The sequence below is a fragment of the Camellia sinensis genome, chromosome 5 (assembly GCF_055761805.1).
Source record: "Camellia sinensis isolate YWXY chromosome 5, ASM5576180v1, whole genome shotgun sequence".
Taxonomy (NCBI): Eukaryota; Viridiplantae; Streptophyta; class Magnoliopsida; order Ericales; family Theaceae; genus Camellia; species Camellia sinensis.
Genome location: NC_138965.1, coordinates 80,495,019 through 80,511,755, shown reverse-complemented (window position 1 = coordinate 80,511,755; position 16,737 = coordinate 80,495,019). Strand labels below are relative to the sequence as shown.

Sequence of the window (16,737 nt, the reverse complement as noted above, 5' to 3'; positions counted from 1 at the left end):
GTAAATGATCTTACACAGTTCATAAACATACACACACATTGAATTACATTGCGTAACTTAGAAAAAAAAAATTTAACTTAGAAACACATTAAATCACATTTTATTTATTTTATCTTTTTATAAATTTTTTTATACTTGCATGTGATATTTGTAAAACAAAAAATAAAATAATTATAAGTTTGATATCATATTTTATCTTATTAATTATTTTATTTTTTTATAAATTTTAACTTTGAAAAAAAAATTAAAAACTTCCTTGCCAAACACCACCTTCGAAGGGCTCAACCACAAAACAAAACCAGACCAGGGCAGAGTGAGTGGGTGAGTAAGGCCAGTAGTGTTGTGTTGTCCCGAGAGTTCCACAAAAACACATACACAAAGAGCAGAAACACAAAGAGGTCCGACATGGGCGGCGACAGAATCCGAACATTGGAGGAGTTCGTGAAAGTGCACGGCGTCTTACTTGCGGCGTCGGGCGTGCCTGAGTCGCTGCACGGCCAACTGTTCCACAAACTTTCTACGGAGACATTCGATGGCGGCGACTTCTTCGAGATCGAGCCCTGCGAGGAAGGCCGACAGAGGCGCCTCCTACTTACCTCTGATTTCATGCCCAAGGATTCCCACGTCTTCCTCTCCGACCACGCCTGGACTTTTAGACTCTCCGATGCCCGCAAACAGTTGGAGCAAGTCCCGGGTTTGGTTGAAAGGATGGCTTCGTTAATGTGTGTTGATATTGATTCTGCTGGTGGAGCCTCAGATGTGAATGTTGCCAAATTCAATGCGGTGGAATTTGTGGAGACTGAAATTCGTAATGCAAAAGACAAAGGAGATGACACTGTGAGATGGTTGGAGCTTGAGGACCTTCACATGGACGATGCTTTGTTATTGTCTCTTGACTTGCCTAGTAAATTTCCTGTAAGTAATTTCTTTTATTTATTTTTCTTGTAAACAATTGAATGCGTTTTCTATTGATATAGCTAGCATCTATGCCTGTAAGAAATTCAGTTACTGTCACTCTCTCTCTCTCTCTATATATATATATATATATATAGATAACTTTGTGAGAGCTTCTGTTTACGCACCACGTATTCTCTCAATTCAAAACCATTTACTTGTCTCAAGCTCAACACCACACCTAATTTGAATTTTTAATTTTATTTTTCAATTGACACCATGAATTTTTAAATTATACATCTTCTCTAACTTTCAAAATCCTAACGCTAGTCCATCACTCACTGGCGTTGGCATCAACTACCGCCCTCGCTGCTGCATACAAACCCACCATCACTCCCGCCACTACAATACCTCCCACCCCTCCCCCACCTTTCCCTGACCACCTCAACCCCTTCCTCACAGTCTGCACGTGTGCGAGAGAGAGAGAGAGAGAGAGAGAGAGAGAGAGAGAGAGAGGTCGACGAGGGGGATTCGTAGTCGTGGGGAGGTTCACAGCCGGGAGAGATTCGCTGAGGGCTTTTTGAAATGCTCGGTGGTTTGTGGTGGTAGGTGGTAGGGTTTGCAATGATGAGGTTTTTTCTCTCTCCCCCTCTCCCTCTCTCTCTCTTGCAAAGGTGGAGGTGGACCGGGGGGGGGGGGGGGGGCTTTGGAGGGGTGACATGATTGGTGAGGGGGAGTGGATGGCGGAGGAGGAAGGGGGTTCATGGTGTGTACTGAGATACTAGATTTTAAGGTTTTGTACAAAAAGGTAATTTGCTTGATGGATACAATTGTAATTAAAAAACAATTAGACAATGGTGTGTATTGATAGGGATGGTTGTGTGCAAATAGAACTACATTAACTTGGTGTGATGATTTGGATCCTGACTTTTTCAAGCTATCTATCAAATTAATTGATCCGCGGTTTAAGTTTTACTGACACATTGTCCTGACAGTAGGAGAGATGACAATAGCCAATATTTAATCGTCTTCATGCATCATAGAGCATCTCATTTATGTTGTCTGGTATCTCATTTCGTTAATCAGTGCCTTTTGAGATTGCTTATTTTCTGAAAGCTTTCTTTATTAATTTGATCTTGTTTTGCATAGAATTTACTTGCACTTAGCCTATGCGGAAACAAGCTCGAGAATGTGGAAACTGTTACTCAGGAAATTGTAAAGTTCAAGCATCTTAAGGCACTTTGGCTGAATAACAATCCAATTCTTCTAAAAAAGTAAGTTTTATTGATTTCTATGATTAGTGGCTTCTGATGAAGAAATAACTTAGTTGTTCTGTTTCTAGTGATGATCACATGGCAGATACTATTTTTCAAGGTTGCCCAAGTTTGGAAATTTACAACTCGTGTTTCACCTGCAATTTTGGTGAGTGGGCACTGGGATTTTGTGGAGGAATATATGATAAGGACAATCCTGGCTTCTTCCATGAGACTGACCATCCGTTGCGGGGTGTGACATTGCTTGACCTTTCAAATAGATCTATTCACAATTTAATCAATAAGGTCCTTGTTAGTTTCTCATGGCTTTCTCTTTTCTATTTTGTTTAATTAGACTATTTTGAGTACACAGAAGATATAAAATATCTGGCATATTTCCATGTATGGCCATTTAGCCATTTGTAACGAAGTGTAGTTTCTGGTTGATTAACTCCTTTTTGTTAATTCAAGTGCTGATAAATTTGGACATCCAGCAATTCCTGAAGCAAGTTCTTTGCTGATTTCATTTTTATTGCTTCTTGTTCAGGCATTTTCACCTGCTGAAATGCCATCTCTATCACATCTAAATCTTCGGGGAAACCGATTGGAACAGAACCCGGTTGGTGAGTTATTGGAGCTCCTAAAGGGTTTTTCTTGCTTAAATGCTCTGGAGGTATCTTTCTTAAAACTGGCTCTATTGTGTTTAGACATCTTCCAAACTTGCGCTGATAAATGCAATGGAACAGGTAGATATTCCAGGCCCACTTGGAGAAAGTGCCCTAGAAATTCTTGAATCCTTTCCTAATCTTTCTCTGCTGAATGGTGTAAATGCATCAAAAATCTTAGAATCCGGAAATCATGTGATTGATTCAATGCTTCAACCACGTCTTCCTGAATGGACTTCAGAAGAAACTCTTGCTGATCGTGTTGTCAATGCAATGTGGTTATATTTGATGAATTATAGACTAGCAGATGAAGAAAAGATTGATGAAACCTCTGTATGGTACATATTCGAACTTTATTGCTTTATTATTGGTGCTTCTTCTTGTTAATTTGCCATATTTTTATGTGATTCGTGAGAAACATAGAGAAGTTAAATTGTAAATTTGTAGTCTATACTTAAGATCTCTGGTACACAAACATTCTTATGATGGTTGAAAAATAGAACATTTCAAGCCAATCCTTTGTAGCTTTATGTCAAGGAAAAACAATTAATTCTGAGATTGTCTGGTCTGTGGCAAATGCGACCTGTTGCTGCTTCCGTTTTATTGCCTTCCTTGGCATAAGATGCTTTTTGTACTCTAATTTTAAGGGCTAATGAATTGGGTCAATTAATTTGATGAAGATGATATAGATTTTATACTACATCTTAATAGGTTGTGCAAAATATGAACCACTCTCCAATAATGCATTCCACTCATCTCATGATGATCTAAGAGTCACAAGGCATCCTACAATAACTCACTATATGACACGGGAATAAATCAAATAAAATGCTATATTGAATATTTATTTCTATTTTCACAAAAAATTTTACGGGCTTACATATAAAAAGGGACATGGCTCCAAGGTTTTAATAGGCTTTCCTGAGGCTTGCCTTGATGCTCGCCTCTCCTCGAGGCTCAGGTAAAACACTCAAGGCTTCGATTTTTAGGCATTACTCCTTAGGTGTGCTTTGTACACTTTTTGCGCATACGCATGTGAGAAGTATGCGCATACGCATGTGAGAAGTATGCGCATACGCATTGCCTTGAGCTTTTGTTAAACTTAGTCTATTAGATTGTTTAAACATAAAAAAATAGAAAGAATCCCTTTTTGTAACTATATTCTACAGGAAAAATAAAGTAAATGATCAATCAAGAAAAAATACAGTTATTGTCAAGTGAGAAGCTCAATTACTAAAATTAAGAATATCAATTTTACTTTCAGTGAAGGAAAACTTCCTTCTGTGTAGTAAAATGTTCAAGGCCTTAAGGCAAAAAGTATTTACACCTTTATATTTAATTTTGTTTTTATTTTTTTACAATTTTAAAATATTTAATTTATCCACCAAATATTAAAATTTAAAATTTGAAATTTGAAATGCTTACACCTCAACGCCCTTGCCTTAGAGGGGGAAAATGCCTTGAGGTATGCATTTGCCTTTAAAAACTTTGCATGGCCCTATTTATAAGAATGGGATCTCAACCCAATATAAATAAGGCCTTAGGCCATACAATTAATAAGACAACCAAGCTTGTTGCCCTCATTTCACAATAGCCATCATCTTAGTGGTGGCACGCTATCAACACCTGAAAAATGGTTTCCACAAAGAGATGAGCACTAGGCCCAGCAGAGATGATATTAACTAAGTAAATATGCCTTAACATGAATATGATCATGAATGCAATGTCATGCCAATTCATCTCAAAATAGTTCTTTTTCATGAAACAAAACCAATGCAAGTTTTCAGTTTTTCAAACTTCACATTTTCCATTTCAATAATTATGTAAATAAATCACTGGGAATCTCTAGATATGTATTTGCAAGTAGTCTATCGAAGAATTACCAAAATCACCCCCACTTTACCGGTGAAATTGGTACTTACTTTGCGTGGGTTTTTGGTCTTTCACCGAGGATCTCAAGCCAACTTAATTCTCTTTACAAAATATTTTATACCCTTCCCAGATTCACCAATTTATTTACTCCAATAATTCAAAATAATGTCCACGATTCTCAAGAATAACAGAAGCAACATTTTTGTTCAAAAGAGTATGCCAATGATAAATATGCAAATGATAATGCATGATTTTCAAATGGTTTCAATTTTCCTAATCATTATCAATTTCTACAACAATTTCTTTCAAAATTGTATTGATAATATGCACTTCGCACTTTATTGTCACAACATCCAAGTTTAACACCACAAACATCTTTCTTGATAGCCTCATAATCTTCTGAAAAGGCTTTAAACTTGGAATATAATTCAGCGTTTGTCAACATTGTAATAAAAAATTGGTAGAGAACAGAGGTAGGATCTTGAGGCTTTGAAACCAAATTGATGTAGGATAGCTTGCTGGATTTTCATAACAGAAGCTATTTAAGAACCTAAATAGTGAGTAATTTAGGGTTTAATGGTTAAATTGAAGGCTAATAAATATTATAAGGGATTAGGGTTGATTTGAGGGCAATTGTATAGGGTTTTGGGGATGGAAAAGTGCATTTTGAGGCTGTGAATAGTATACTTGGGAATGCGCAAAGAAGAAGAGAGGGAAAGAGGTACTTGACCTTAGCAAGGGTTACCAAATTCATACGAACACAACCTCAAATTCTCATAACTTAGCTCTATCTTGAAAATAAACATTGCATCTATATTTATAAGCTGCTAGACTTTTCCTACTTCTACAAGGAAAAGTCACAACCTTAGGTTGCTCTTTTTCCTTTTTTCGTGTTTGTGATCACCAGGTCATTTTATAACCATGATAGGCAACACCGTAGTGGTTGTATTGCGTATCTCATTACTTGATTATGGAACCACTCCAATTACCGCGGATATTATATGGCATTGCTCACGCACCTTGATGGTGGGTCGTTTTTCACACAAAAAATGAATCTTTACTAAGATCTTAATTCTATAGAATAGTGGTGTAGTTCGGGTATCGATCCACAGGGACTAAAAGACTAAGCTGTTAAATATTAAAAAATCAATTCTTAATTAATTTGAATTTGATGAATATTTTGATTTTAATATAAAATTAACTAAAAAGAATTATTAAATAAAAAGAAAGATTGAGGTGGAATTGAAGTAGAAAATGGTTTGGGGTTTTGAATTCACCTCTAATCTCATAACAAGTAATTAATTAATATATTAAATTTCAGTAAATTAATGATTCGGATAATAGTGATATATTGTAGTTACAAGCCTTAATATCATTATCAAGAATTGCAGGCACGAACTATTTTGGTCGGCACGAATCGTCCACACTAAACTAGGGTTGTGGCATGCTTGTCTCCCTTAAGCATGACTCGTCTCACGATTTGTATATATAAGCAAGCAAAATAGTTGTATGATTATGCATTCTCAATCACAGAAATCAAATATATAAATCGGATGAAAACGTTTGTTGAACAAAAGGATTTTAACAATCATACAACAATCATCCAAATCTAAAGAAAAACTAGAATCTAAATACAAAATTACAAGTTACTTGATTAGGGCTTCATCTCAATCCCGGAGAAGAAGATTAGCCACTCATGGTTGAGGTGAAAAACCTATTCTCCTTGCCTCTCTCCACTTTTCTCTAGAATCCTCAATAACCATAATGATCAATAGGCTTCTGTATTTATAGACATAGGATACATCTAAATAATACCCAAGAGGCTAGAATTCTAAAAAAAAAGGGGAAAATTCGAATAGAATTATTCCTAACGTTTTTGACTCGTCTTGTGGGTCCATGACCTAGTAAATGTCAAAATTGGAGAATTATTAATTTACAAAAAAATTGTAGCCTTATAAGTTAGCTTTCCAACGTTTCTTGATTCACCTTAATCCAATATCCAATAAGAGAGATATGCCCAAAATACCGATTGCTGTGCAGAGCTAGGAATCATGGATACAGATACGGGATACGGCGATACGCCAAAATTTGAAAAAGTAGGATACGGGTACGACGGGGATACGTTCGTAAATTTTTTATTTATTTATAATTTTAACAATGTAATATGCATGAAAATAAAACTTGAAGCAAATTAATAAATAAAGAGAGGGATTCCTATTAAATAAAGAAATACTAACATTAAAGTTTCTAAAATTAAAAATTTGGTAAAGAAATACTTACATTAAAACAGTATAGGGAAACAAAACAAAAAAAAGTGGAAAAAAATTTAAATAAAGCAGCCTAATAGATAAGGGAAAAAAAAAAAAAAAAAAGGAAAAAAGAATTGAGAGCAGATAGTATTAACCATTGAAAAAAATATAAATATAAAATAATAAAAAATTAGAAAAAAATTATATACTTATTTGGCGTATTAAAATATAAAAAATAAAAAATTAGAAGAAAAAAAATTGGATACTTATTTGGCGTGTCCCAAGCGTATTTGGTGTATCCCTAGCGTATTCTCCTGTATCCTACTTAATCTCTCAAGTATCCTTTATGTATCCCTCCCATATCTGAAATTAAAAAAAAAAATCAGGTACTTATTTGCCGTATCCGATATATATCCCTTGTATCGGACGCGTATCCGTATGCCGACAAGGCTAGGGCACACCCCCTCAATTCTCAACCCTGACCTACACAAGTGGTTTTAGAACCTACATTTTGAAAAGTTCTGTTAGTATTCGATGCGTATCCGATACTTGTACGTTACCTTTTTGGAGTATCTGTGCTTCATAGGTGCAGAGTGACTCTTCTAGCGGGATTGCAACAAATCTAACTTTATTTCTTCAAACTTCATGGGTTGGGTCTTTCTAACTTGATTAAAATTATTTAGATTCTTCTAGGCTTTCAGAGTTGAGTTGGAGCTTGGTCTCGGGTTTCAAATATGAAATTAAGTCTGATTTCTACTCATAAGTTTGAGTGAACATATTAAAATCATCAAGTAACAATGATTAAAGGACCTAACAAGTATATTTTAAACGGCCTAAATGTGTACATTTCGATAACCATCACTCGACCTATGGGATTCTAGGTCTTTTGGCTATGAGGCTAACAATGGAGGCTTCGTTGCAGCGCCGCGCTCCACGTTGGTCGGGCTACCCTTGGCTAGCCCTACTGTGAGATAGACTTCACTTCTAGCCTTTTCAGTAATCATGACGTAATCCTTATGATAAAATGGACTTCTTATAAGACCCCTAAAAAATTATGCTGGATGTTGCGAACAGTTAGTTATAACCAAGTGCTCACCTCCTATATATATAAGGTGGTACTTTTGTTAAAATATATGTATTATTGATTGATATCTTGTTGCTTTTATGTATATTACAAATGGTTCCTTATATAGATGTAGGTGTAGTGGATGGTGGTAGTGGTGTAGTGGGTTAGGTTTAGTGGAGTAGGTGAGGTGGTAGTGGTGTAGTGGGTTAGGTTTAGTGGAGTAGGTGAGGTGGTAGTGGTGGTAGGTGATGGTAAATTCTAACAGCCCCCCGCAAACTCAAGGAGGATAGAAACTAACCAACTTGAGTTTGAAGAGAGGAACAAAATAATAAAATACATAAAAATAAAAGAGGATAGGAGACACTGTATGGTCGTGTCAGACCGATGGTGAAGACACTGAATGGTGGTGTCATAACGTTGTAGAGGACACTGGATGGGGGTGTCATAACGTTGTAGAGGACACTGTATGGTGGCGTCATAACGGTGTAGAGGACACTGGATGGCGGTGTCAGACCGATGTAGAAGACAGTTTATGGGGTCCGAGTGTCGTGTCAGACCGATGGTGAAGACACTGAATGGTGGTGTCATAACGTTGTAGAGGACACTGGATGGGGGTGTCATAACGTTGTAGAGGACACTGTATGGTGGCGTCATAACGGTGTAGAGGACACTGGATGGCGGTGTCAGACCGATGTAGAAGACAGTTTATGGGGTCATGTCGGACCGTTGTAGCAGACAATGTTGTGACAGTTGTTGTGACAGTTTACGGAGTCTTGCTGGACCCTTGTAGAAACTAACCGGAATCAATGTCGGGACAGTTTACAGAGTCTTGTCGGACCCATAAAGGAGCTAACCGGAATCAATGTCGGGACAGTTTACAGAGTCTTGTCGGACCCCTAAAGGAGCTAACCGGAATCAATGTCGGGACAGTTTACAGAGTCTTGTCGGACCCTTAAAAAGTCGTACCCTCAAAAGGTGTGCCCAATCTTTCAAAAGGCGTGCCATCAAAAGGCGTGCCCAAACCATTAAAAGGCGTGCCATCAAAAGGCGTGTCCAAACCATAAAAAGGCGTGCCATCAAAAGGCGTGTCCAATCCATAAAAAGGTGTGCCATCAAAAGGCGTGCCATCAAAAGACGCGCCAAGTTGTCGGCGAGCGCCGAGCGGCGCATGATGCGCGGGTCTGCCTCTTCGTCAAGGTCTTTATAAATCAAAGCGGAGGCTGAGGCTGAGGCAGAAAACCCGCTAAAAAAACTCTGAAAAAAACTCTTCGTTTTGCTGAGAGAGATAGTTCCTTTTGCTGAGAGAGATAGTCTGTAACACTCTGTAACCAACCCGTCTCTGAAACACTCAGCAACATGGCCTCTTCGTCCCGTCCAGCTACCCAGAACATGGCCTCCTCTTCCCGTGGTCTGCTCACGCTCTTTCCAGAACTGAACGAGTCCACAAGAGAAATAACTGGTGCGGTGGCCAGTGAACCTCAACCAAACACCTCTGTGTTTGCTCCGTTGAACTTTCCGATGCGGTCGGTGGAGCAAAAAATGGCGGTGCAAACTGATATTGAGGCCAATCAGTATACTCTGAAGTCATGTGTGGAAACCATGACTGCGGTCACAAACTTGTCGCACCGGCTGCAGAGCAGGACAAATGAGGTGCAACAGTTAAACTCCCAGCTGTCTCTGCTCCAACGCATGTATAAGGATGCGCGAGCAGAGATAAGTGTGCTAAAGGCAGAAAACAAGGAGCTGAAGCGGAAGGCAACTGTGATGTTCCGATTTGGAGGTCCGCCATATGCTGCAGTGGAGGAGTATGGGGGAGTGAACGTGCTCGGTGGACTAGGAAGTACGGAGACCGGACTGGCACGGGACACCCAAGATAAAAGTAAAAAGAAGAGACCTTCAGTAGAATAGAGAAGGGAAAAGAAAAATCCCACTGTGGTTGTGGTTGTTTTGTTTGTTTGTTTGTTTGTTTGTTTTTTTTTTTTTTTTTTTTTTTTTGGTGTAAAATGGTGATCGGGGTTTAGCCCCTGATATGAATAAAACAAATGTGTTGTGCAAACCCGGATGGTAGGAAGGATATGCAGAAAAAATCAAGGGGTGAGAATGTGTGATTTTGTTTGTTTTGTTTTTTTTTTTTTTTTTTGAAGAAGGAAGATAAAATAAAATAAAGAAAAGGTAGAGTAGGATCAGACGGTGTGGTGTGAAAGTGGAGAGTATTTGGGTAATATAGTATAATAAAAAGAGATATATAAATATAGTGGGAAGCATAATAATGATCATGGGTCTGAGATCAAGAAAAGGCAGTGCTGTATAATAATAAAAAGAAAGGTGAGGTAGTGGATGATTAAAAAAAGGAATGGTGGGTTTGAGAGTGGAAATAGGAGAGCTTTTCTAAAAGTATTTTTGAATAACTCATTTCTGCCAAGCATAGGTCTGTCATCTTTACGGAAGCCAGCATCACCCTTCATGACTCCATGACCACAGAGCAACACACAACTGTTAGGAGGCAGCGCAGTGGAGGAAGGGGGAGACGAAGACACAGGATGAGCTGTTTTTTAAAAGAAAAGAGAAATAGCTGGGCGGTGGAGAATATTTTAAAATAAGTGCAAAAGCAGAGAACTCCCACTCCTCTTTCTGAAACCCGACAAGCCCATACTCCAATTGCTGGTGATAAATATTCAGAAATGAAGGCCCCTAAGATGAGATCAAAGAAGTTCAAAGATCCTGTTAAGTATTGATGGAACACTGCTGACACCAACCGGAGATGATTTCCGGCTTGGCACTGATGTGGAGTTCTTGGGCTGCTGAGAAGACAAAGAAGAAGGTTGGGCGGTGGGTTTATTGCCAGGTTGTGAAGTGGAGGTCGATGTCCTCGGGCGTCCACTGGCACCACCACCCTTGGAGATGGAAGTTGTGGGAGACCCAACCACCATTGGAGGAGATGCAGAGGACTGATGGCTATGGCTATGGCTATTCGGACCTTGTGGCAGAATCTTGAGTCTTCTTGAGCCAGTGAGGGCTTTAACAGAAAAGCATTATTCATCTCTCTCCCCACCCCACCCTATATTCCAGTAGACTGGAGCTGTAGTCAAGCTGTGATGGTGATGAAGAAGATTCTGGCGGACTAGGTTGAGGTCCGGCGGGCGGCCAAGGCGAGGTTGCCGCCCGCCGGTGAAGCGAGAAATACTAAGGTCTTAACCTTGCTCTGATACCATGTTAAAATATATGTATTATTGATTGATATCTTGTTGCTTTTATGTATATTACAAATGGTTCCTTATATAGATGTAGGTGTAGTGGATGGTGGTAGTGGTGTAGTGGGTTAGGTTTAGTGGAGTAGGTGAGGTGGTAGTGGTGGTAGGTGATGGTAAATTCTAACAACTTTCATTACATCGCAGTTAGAAGATATCAACTTCAGTCGAGGTCTGCACCACTTCTCTCTCTCTCTCTCTCTCGTGGTTGGACTGCTCCATCTCTCTCTTAATAATCACATTTGCCTTTGGCTATGTTACATGGACTCTTCTACTTCTCCTAGTGTACCCGTGTCTGGCGGATATGACAAGGGTAATGGTGTGGGATGTGTCCGACACCTGTACTCAATTTAGTTTAGACATGAATCCTCTAGTTTTAGATGATGTTTGAATGCTTTAATTTCATATTTTCCCTGAATTCCATTTGATTTGAAGTTCTAAATAATAAACAACATCTATGTAAGACGTGTTCACCCGTACACATACCTGACTTTTGAATGTATATCCCCATATCATAAGATTTAGGCTCAGAAAAATCTGATGCTTGCACCCGCACCTGATACCTGAGTCCATGTAACATAGGCTTTTGGTGTCTGACGTCGTTTTGCCACTCCCTGGTGAACTTCTCACCTCCTGTCAATCCTTCCACAGTTGACTGTGTATTAAACTATATGAAGTGTTGTTGTGTTGATAACATGATATTACTGGAGTATAAAAGTTTAATTGGAAAATACTGGCAGATATGTTTTGTAAGTCTGTTGTACTTTTCTGGGAAGCACCTATTGATTGATCAAATTATATAGAGAAAAAGCAATCTAGTTAAGTACATGTGTTTTGTAATTTTTGGTTGGCTTCTATTTTTTATTATATACTCATTGAACACTGTTTGGTTTATGTGCTTCTAGGTATGTGATGGATGAACTAGGTTCAGCTTTGCGGCATAGTGATGAGCCAAATTTCAGAGTGTCACCTTTTCTGTACATGCCAGATGGTAAACTGGCATCAGCTGTAAGGTTCTCTTTTTTGGTTGTTTTACTTCTTGTTTCAAGAAGCTTCATTACTCAAATTCTGTATGAAGGTTTTGATATATACTGTGTTGCTTTGCAATACTAAACTCTAATTTCTGTTAGGTAAATAATTGGATATCTGGATTCATTTATGCAACAAAGTCTAGTACCTTGATAATTCTATGCTCAATGCATGGACATGTGTTCTGTCCTTATATACAGCTGCAACTTTTCGTTTGGAGTTAATTCAGCAACTGACATTTGTTGGGCAATTGTTAATTTTAAGTATATTTTCAGCTTTTCAATTCTATGGCCGACCCAGAATGTTCAAAAAGGTGATGAGTGTACTCGTGATTTTCTATGTGGTATTGGAGAGGAGAAGCAACGTTCTGCCAGACTTACTGCTTGGTTCCATACACCACAAAATTATTTTATTGAAGTACGCATTTTCCTCGACTAATTTGAATTTCCTCTGTATTATTATGAATTTAAATTGTCACTATTCACTATATTTTGGAATTGATTCACTTCAATTCTTCAGCAATATGAGAAATGCAGGCAAAAATTGCAATCAACAAGTTTCGTCTCCCCGCCCATGAAGCCATGCACAACCAATAGTTTGCTGTGTAATGATGGAAGCCCTTTACGTGTCTACACAGATATACCTCATGTGGAAGAACTTTTGACACGCCCAGAATTTGAAATCAGTATGTATAGTGATTAAATGCCAGCTTAATTTCTATTTTTTATTTTAAAGTTTCATTTTTGTTATCTATATATAAATATGTTCTCTACTTGTTTGAGATATCCTGTTTATTTATAGAATTTTATTGCTTTGTTAATTTGGAATTTTACACATGCTAAATCTGTTTGACTGCAGTCCTCTACAAAATCCTAGCCCCATTTCATTAGGTTCATGATTGTTCTTAGTATGGGTTATATAGTCACCTAAATTGATATGCTCAATTATTTATTTTTATTATATATATATTTTTATAATGGTTTCACTATTTTATGCGTTGACAATTTCCATTCTGATTTTCTAATTGCAGGTACTGATCCAAAGGATGCAGATATAATATGGACAGGTATGCAGGTGGATGAGGAAATGAAGGTGGCTGCTGGACTGACAGATCAACAATACATAAATCAATTTCCTTTTGAGGCTTGTCTTGTAATGAAACATCATCTAGCAGAAACTGTTCAGAAGGTCTTGATAGCTCACTTATTTTGTATGACACGATTGATTTGTCAGGAACAAAAACTGAGTGGTATTTTTTGAATCGCTTATTCATAAATCATAATGTTGCTCATTTTTTGAATTTCTTTCCCAACAGGCATATGGATATCCAGATTGGTTGCAGTCTACTTACAATCTTGAAACACAGCTAACTCATCTGATTGGTGACTATTATGTACGCAAAAGGGATGGACTTGACAATCTATGGATCTTAAAACCGTGGAACATGGCACGAACTATTGATACAACTATAACTGGTAATTTATCAGCCATTATTCGACTCATGGAGACTGGTCCAAAAGTATGTCAGAAGTATATAGAATACCCTGCATTGTTCAGAGGGAAGAAATTTGATCTCCGTTACATCATTCTGGTTCGCAGTATCGACCCCTTGGAAATATTCCTTTCTGATGTTTTTTGGGTACGTACATATCTCTGTGGACTAAACTTGTAGGCCATTACCATGTATCTGAAGACATAGGGACCTTAAAAATTATAACCTTGAGAACCAATGTTTCACATTTTGTTTTAAATAGTTAGCAGTCATATTTACACATACACACACATAGAGATATAGAATCAGCAGTCAGAGTTAGCAACGGGACTTTTATCCCAATTTTTAGTTTGGAATGTAATATATTTTATACATTATGGATGCCCATCTTAGAGCTGTAATTTCGTTTCCTTTTCAGGTTAGATTAGCAAACAATCCATATTCTTTAGACAAGCGCAGCTTTTCTGAATATGAGACTCATTTCACTGTTATGGTAAGTCCTAAGCACTAAATTAGCTTTTTTTTTTTTTGTTTATTCCTGGTTGCTTGACTGCCCAAGTTTTGGAGCAGAGTAAAGATAAAATGGAAACTGGTGTCTGTTTGGTATCATTTTCATTTTAATGTTTTTATCTTTTGATTTATCTTTTATATTTTTTAAAGCAAACACAATGAAAAGTTTGAAAACACGCATCATTTTTATATAGTTCACATTTTTGTGAAAAAATAGCTTTTGAGAAGTTTGTTAAACAACTTAAATGTGGTTCCTAATCTAAAATTTTCTCAAATCAGTTTTGGAAATACTTTGCTGAACAAGTTGTCCATATCAGTGTATTTATTTTCAAAAACAGAAAACAGTTTATGAAAATGATACAAACACACCCTAATTAATTTGGTTTTTTCTTTTTGTTGGGAGGTTTGGTTTCACTATTTTGATGCAAATTACAAGTTCACCCTCATAATCACTTTTGTGGCCAACAGAACTACAGGGGGAAGTTGAATCACATGAACACACCAGAATTTGTTAGGGAGTTTGAAAAGGAACACCAAGGTATTAGTACCTGCCTATCTTATTTCTTTTGCCTTTCCGTTAAATGAAATGCAAATGCAACATTGGTTGCATTCTTGAATAAATTGTCAATGCAAATTGTTGTATTTGTTGCAGTTAAATGGTGGGATATCCATGTGAGAGTCAAAAGGATGATCCGGTCAGTTTTTGAGTCAGCTGCAGTAGTGCACCCAGAAATGCAGAGTTCACAATCTCGGGCCATATATGGCGTCGATGTTATGCTTGATTGTCATTTCCAGCCAAAGTTATTAGAGGTGTGACTAACGTTTCCTCTTATGTTTGATACAATTTAATGGACCTGAAGAGCAATCTGGCACTGTAGAAAGGTGTGGAGAACATTGGATACACCAATCCATGGTTCTTGCCCTAGGACCCTTGCATGTGTAAAAAGTGAACTAGAAGTTTCTGCTAGGTTATCATCGAGTCCTGCCATTTTCCTGTCTGTTAAGTCCCTTCTACGGTCATGATCTTCACCATTGAGGTATCGTTGTTTAGACTTTGTGCTTCAATGAATTGCTTAACACTCTTCTTCTCATAAATTGGGCTATGGCCAGCTGAAGTGAACAGTATGTAGCTTTATTTGCTTTTGCTTCAAATTCCAACGCTTGCACTCTGTTTCAGTACAAACATTTTCTTTTTCTGAAAAATATTTTTCGTATTTTCTGGCATTTGTACAGAAAACCTTATATTTTTACTTTCAAATGTGGAAAATGCTTGCCTGATTAGAAACTAGTGCCACTAGCACCATCAAACCCTCCACCATCCCATGACCACCACAACCGTCACCACCGCCACTGCCACCGCTACAGCCACTTCCACCGCCACTGCCACTACCATCGCTGCCACCGCTACTGCCACCAACATTCCTCCTCTACGCCAGCACCCCACTACTAATAAGACCATTAGCACATTAGTTTCAAGGTTACAACCAAACATAGGAAAATGTTTTATGCCGAAACAAACGGAGTGTTAGTTACATCTTTACTCAAAATTCTACAACATATCTATTTGAAGAGATGCTAAACTTGTATCCCATAAATCTGACTGTTCCTGTTTTTAAAGTTGAAATTTTTCCGTATTCTTTAATTGAAACTAATAGGTGTTTTTCTGCAAGTGTAGGTGACCTACTGCCCTGACTGTACTAGAGCATGCAAGTATGATATGGAGGCTATATTTAAAGGAGGTGAAATCATGAAAGCTCGCGACTTCTATAATCACGTGTTTGGTTGTCTCTTTCTAAATGAAACAACCCATGCTGACCCATTGTAATTGAAAGCTAAAAAGAAATTATTTTGCAAGGATTTGTAATGTGGATGTTTTGGAAGATGATGAAGATGGTAGCCAGTTTGTTTAGCTGGTGAAGTATCTTGGCATACGTACGATACCAAAGTGCCTTCACTTGAGTTTGGGAGTTATAATGGCTTATATTGCTTGACCCAATGAGGTGCAGGATCACGTTTCTGGTATGCAAGTAACTAAATAACACTGGGTACAAACAAGGAGACTGAAGAAGAGAGGTAGAAATTTGAATATATACATTTCAGGCTTTTCCGAGGTAAAATACTTTCAAATTTGAGACACTTCCATATAGATTTAGTTGTTTTATTTTCTTTCTGTTTATTTGGACTTGGTATGGTTTGTGCATAAGTGACTAGATTCCATGTAGTTGCAGATGATCAATTTATTGCTGAAATTTTGCAGCCAGACAACTAACAGTATATGCATAGAATTGAATTACGATCTGCCTTTTAAACCGAGTAATCAATCATGCGAACATCATCAATCTGTTTTATTAGTAATAATATAGTAGGACACCTTGCAAATTACGTTGACGAAGTGCTACTTTAGGACCAATTGATTGATTGATTTATTTGGTTTGTGTATCGGACTGAGGCAATGTATT

At 37.7% G+C, this 16,737-nt stretch overlaps 1 protein-coding gene across 1 annotated transcript; it reads left to right on the top strand.

Annotated features, from left to right (window-relative positions):
- Positions 1-261: 261 nt before the first annotated feature.
- Positions 262-16,410, top strand: LOC114308851 (tubulin-tyrosine ligase). Its single transcript, XM_082869117.1, has 14 exons — positions 262-915; positions 2,044-2,168; positions 2,237-2,453; positions 2,695-2,820; positions 2,894-3,150; positions 12,153-12,260; positions 12,552-12,693; positions 12,796-12,961; positions 13,307-13,464; positions 13,592-13,915; positions 14,187-14,261; positions 14,747-14,816; positions 14,931-15,088; positions 15,954-16,410. The coding sequence occupies exons 1-14, from the start codon at positions 406-408 to the stop codon at positions 16,101-16,103; spliced, it is 2,586 nt and encodes an 861-aa protein (XP_082725243.1). The 5' UTR covers positions 262-405; the 3' UTR covers positions 16,104-16,410.
- The last annotated feature ends 327 nt before the right edge of the window (positions 16,411-16,737 follow it).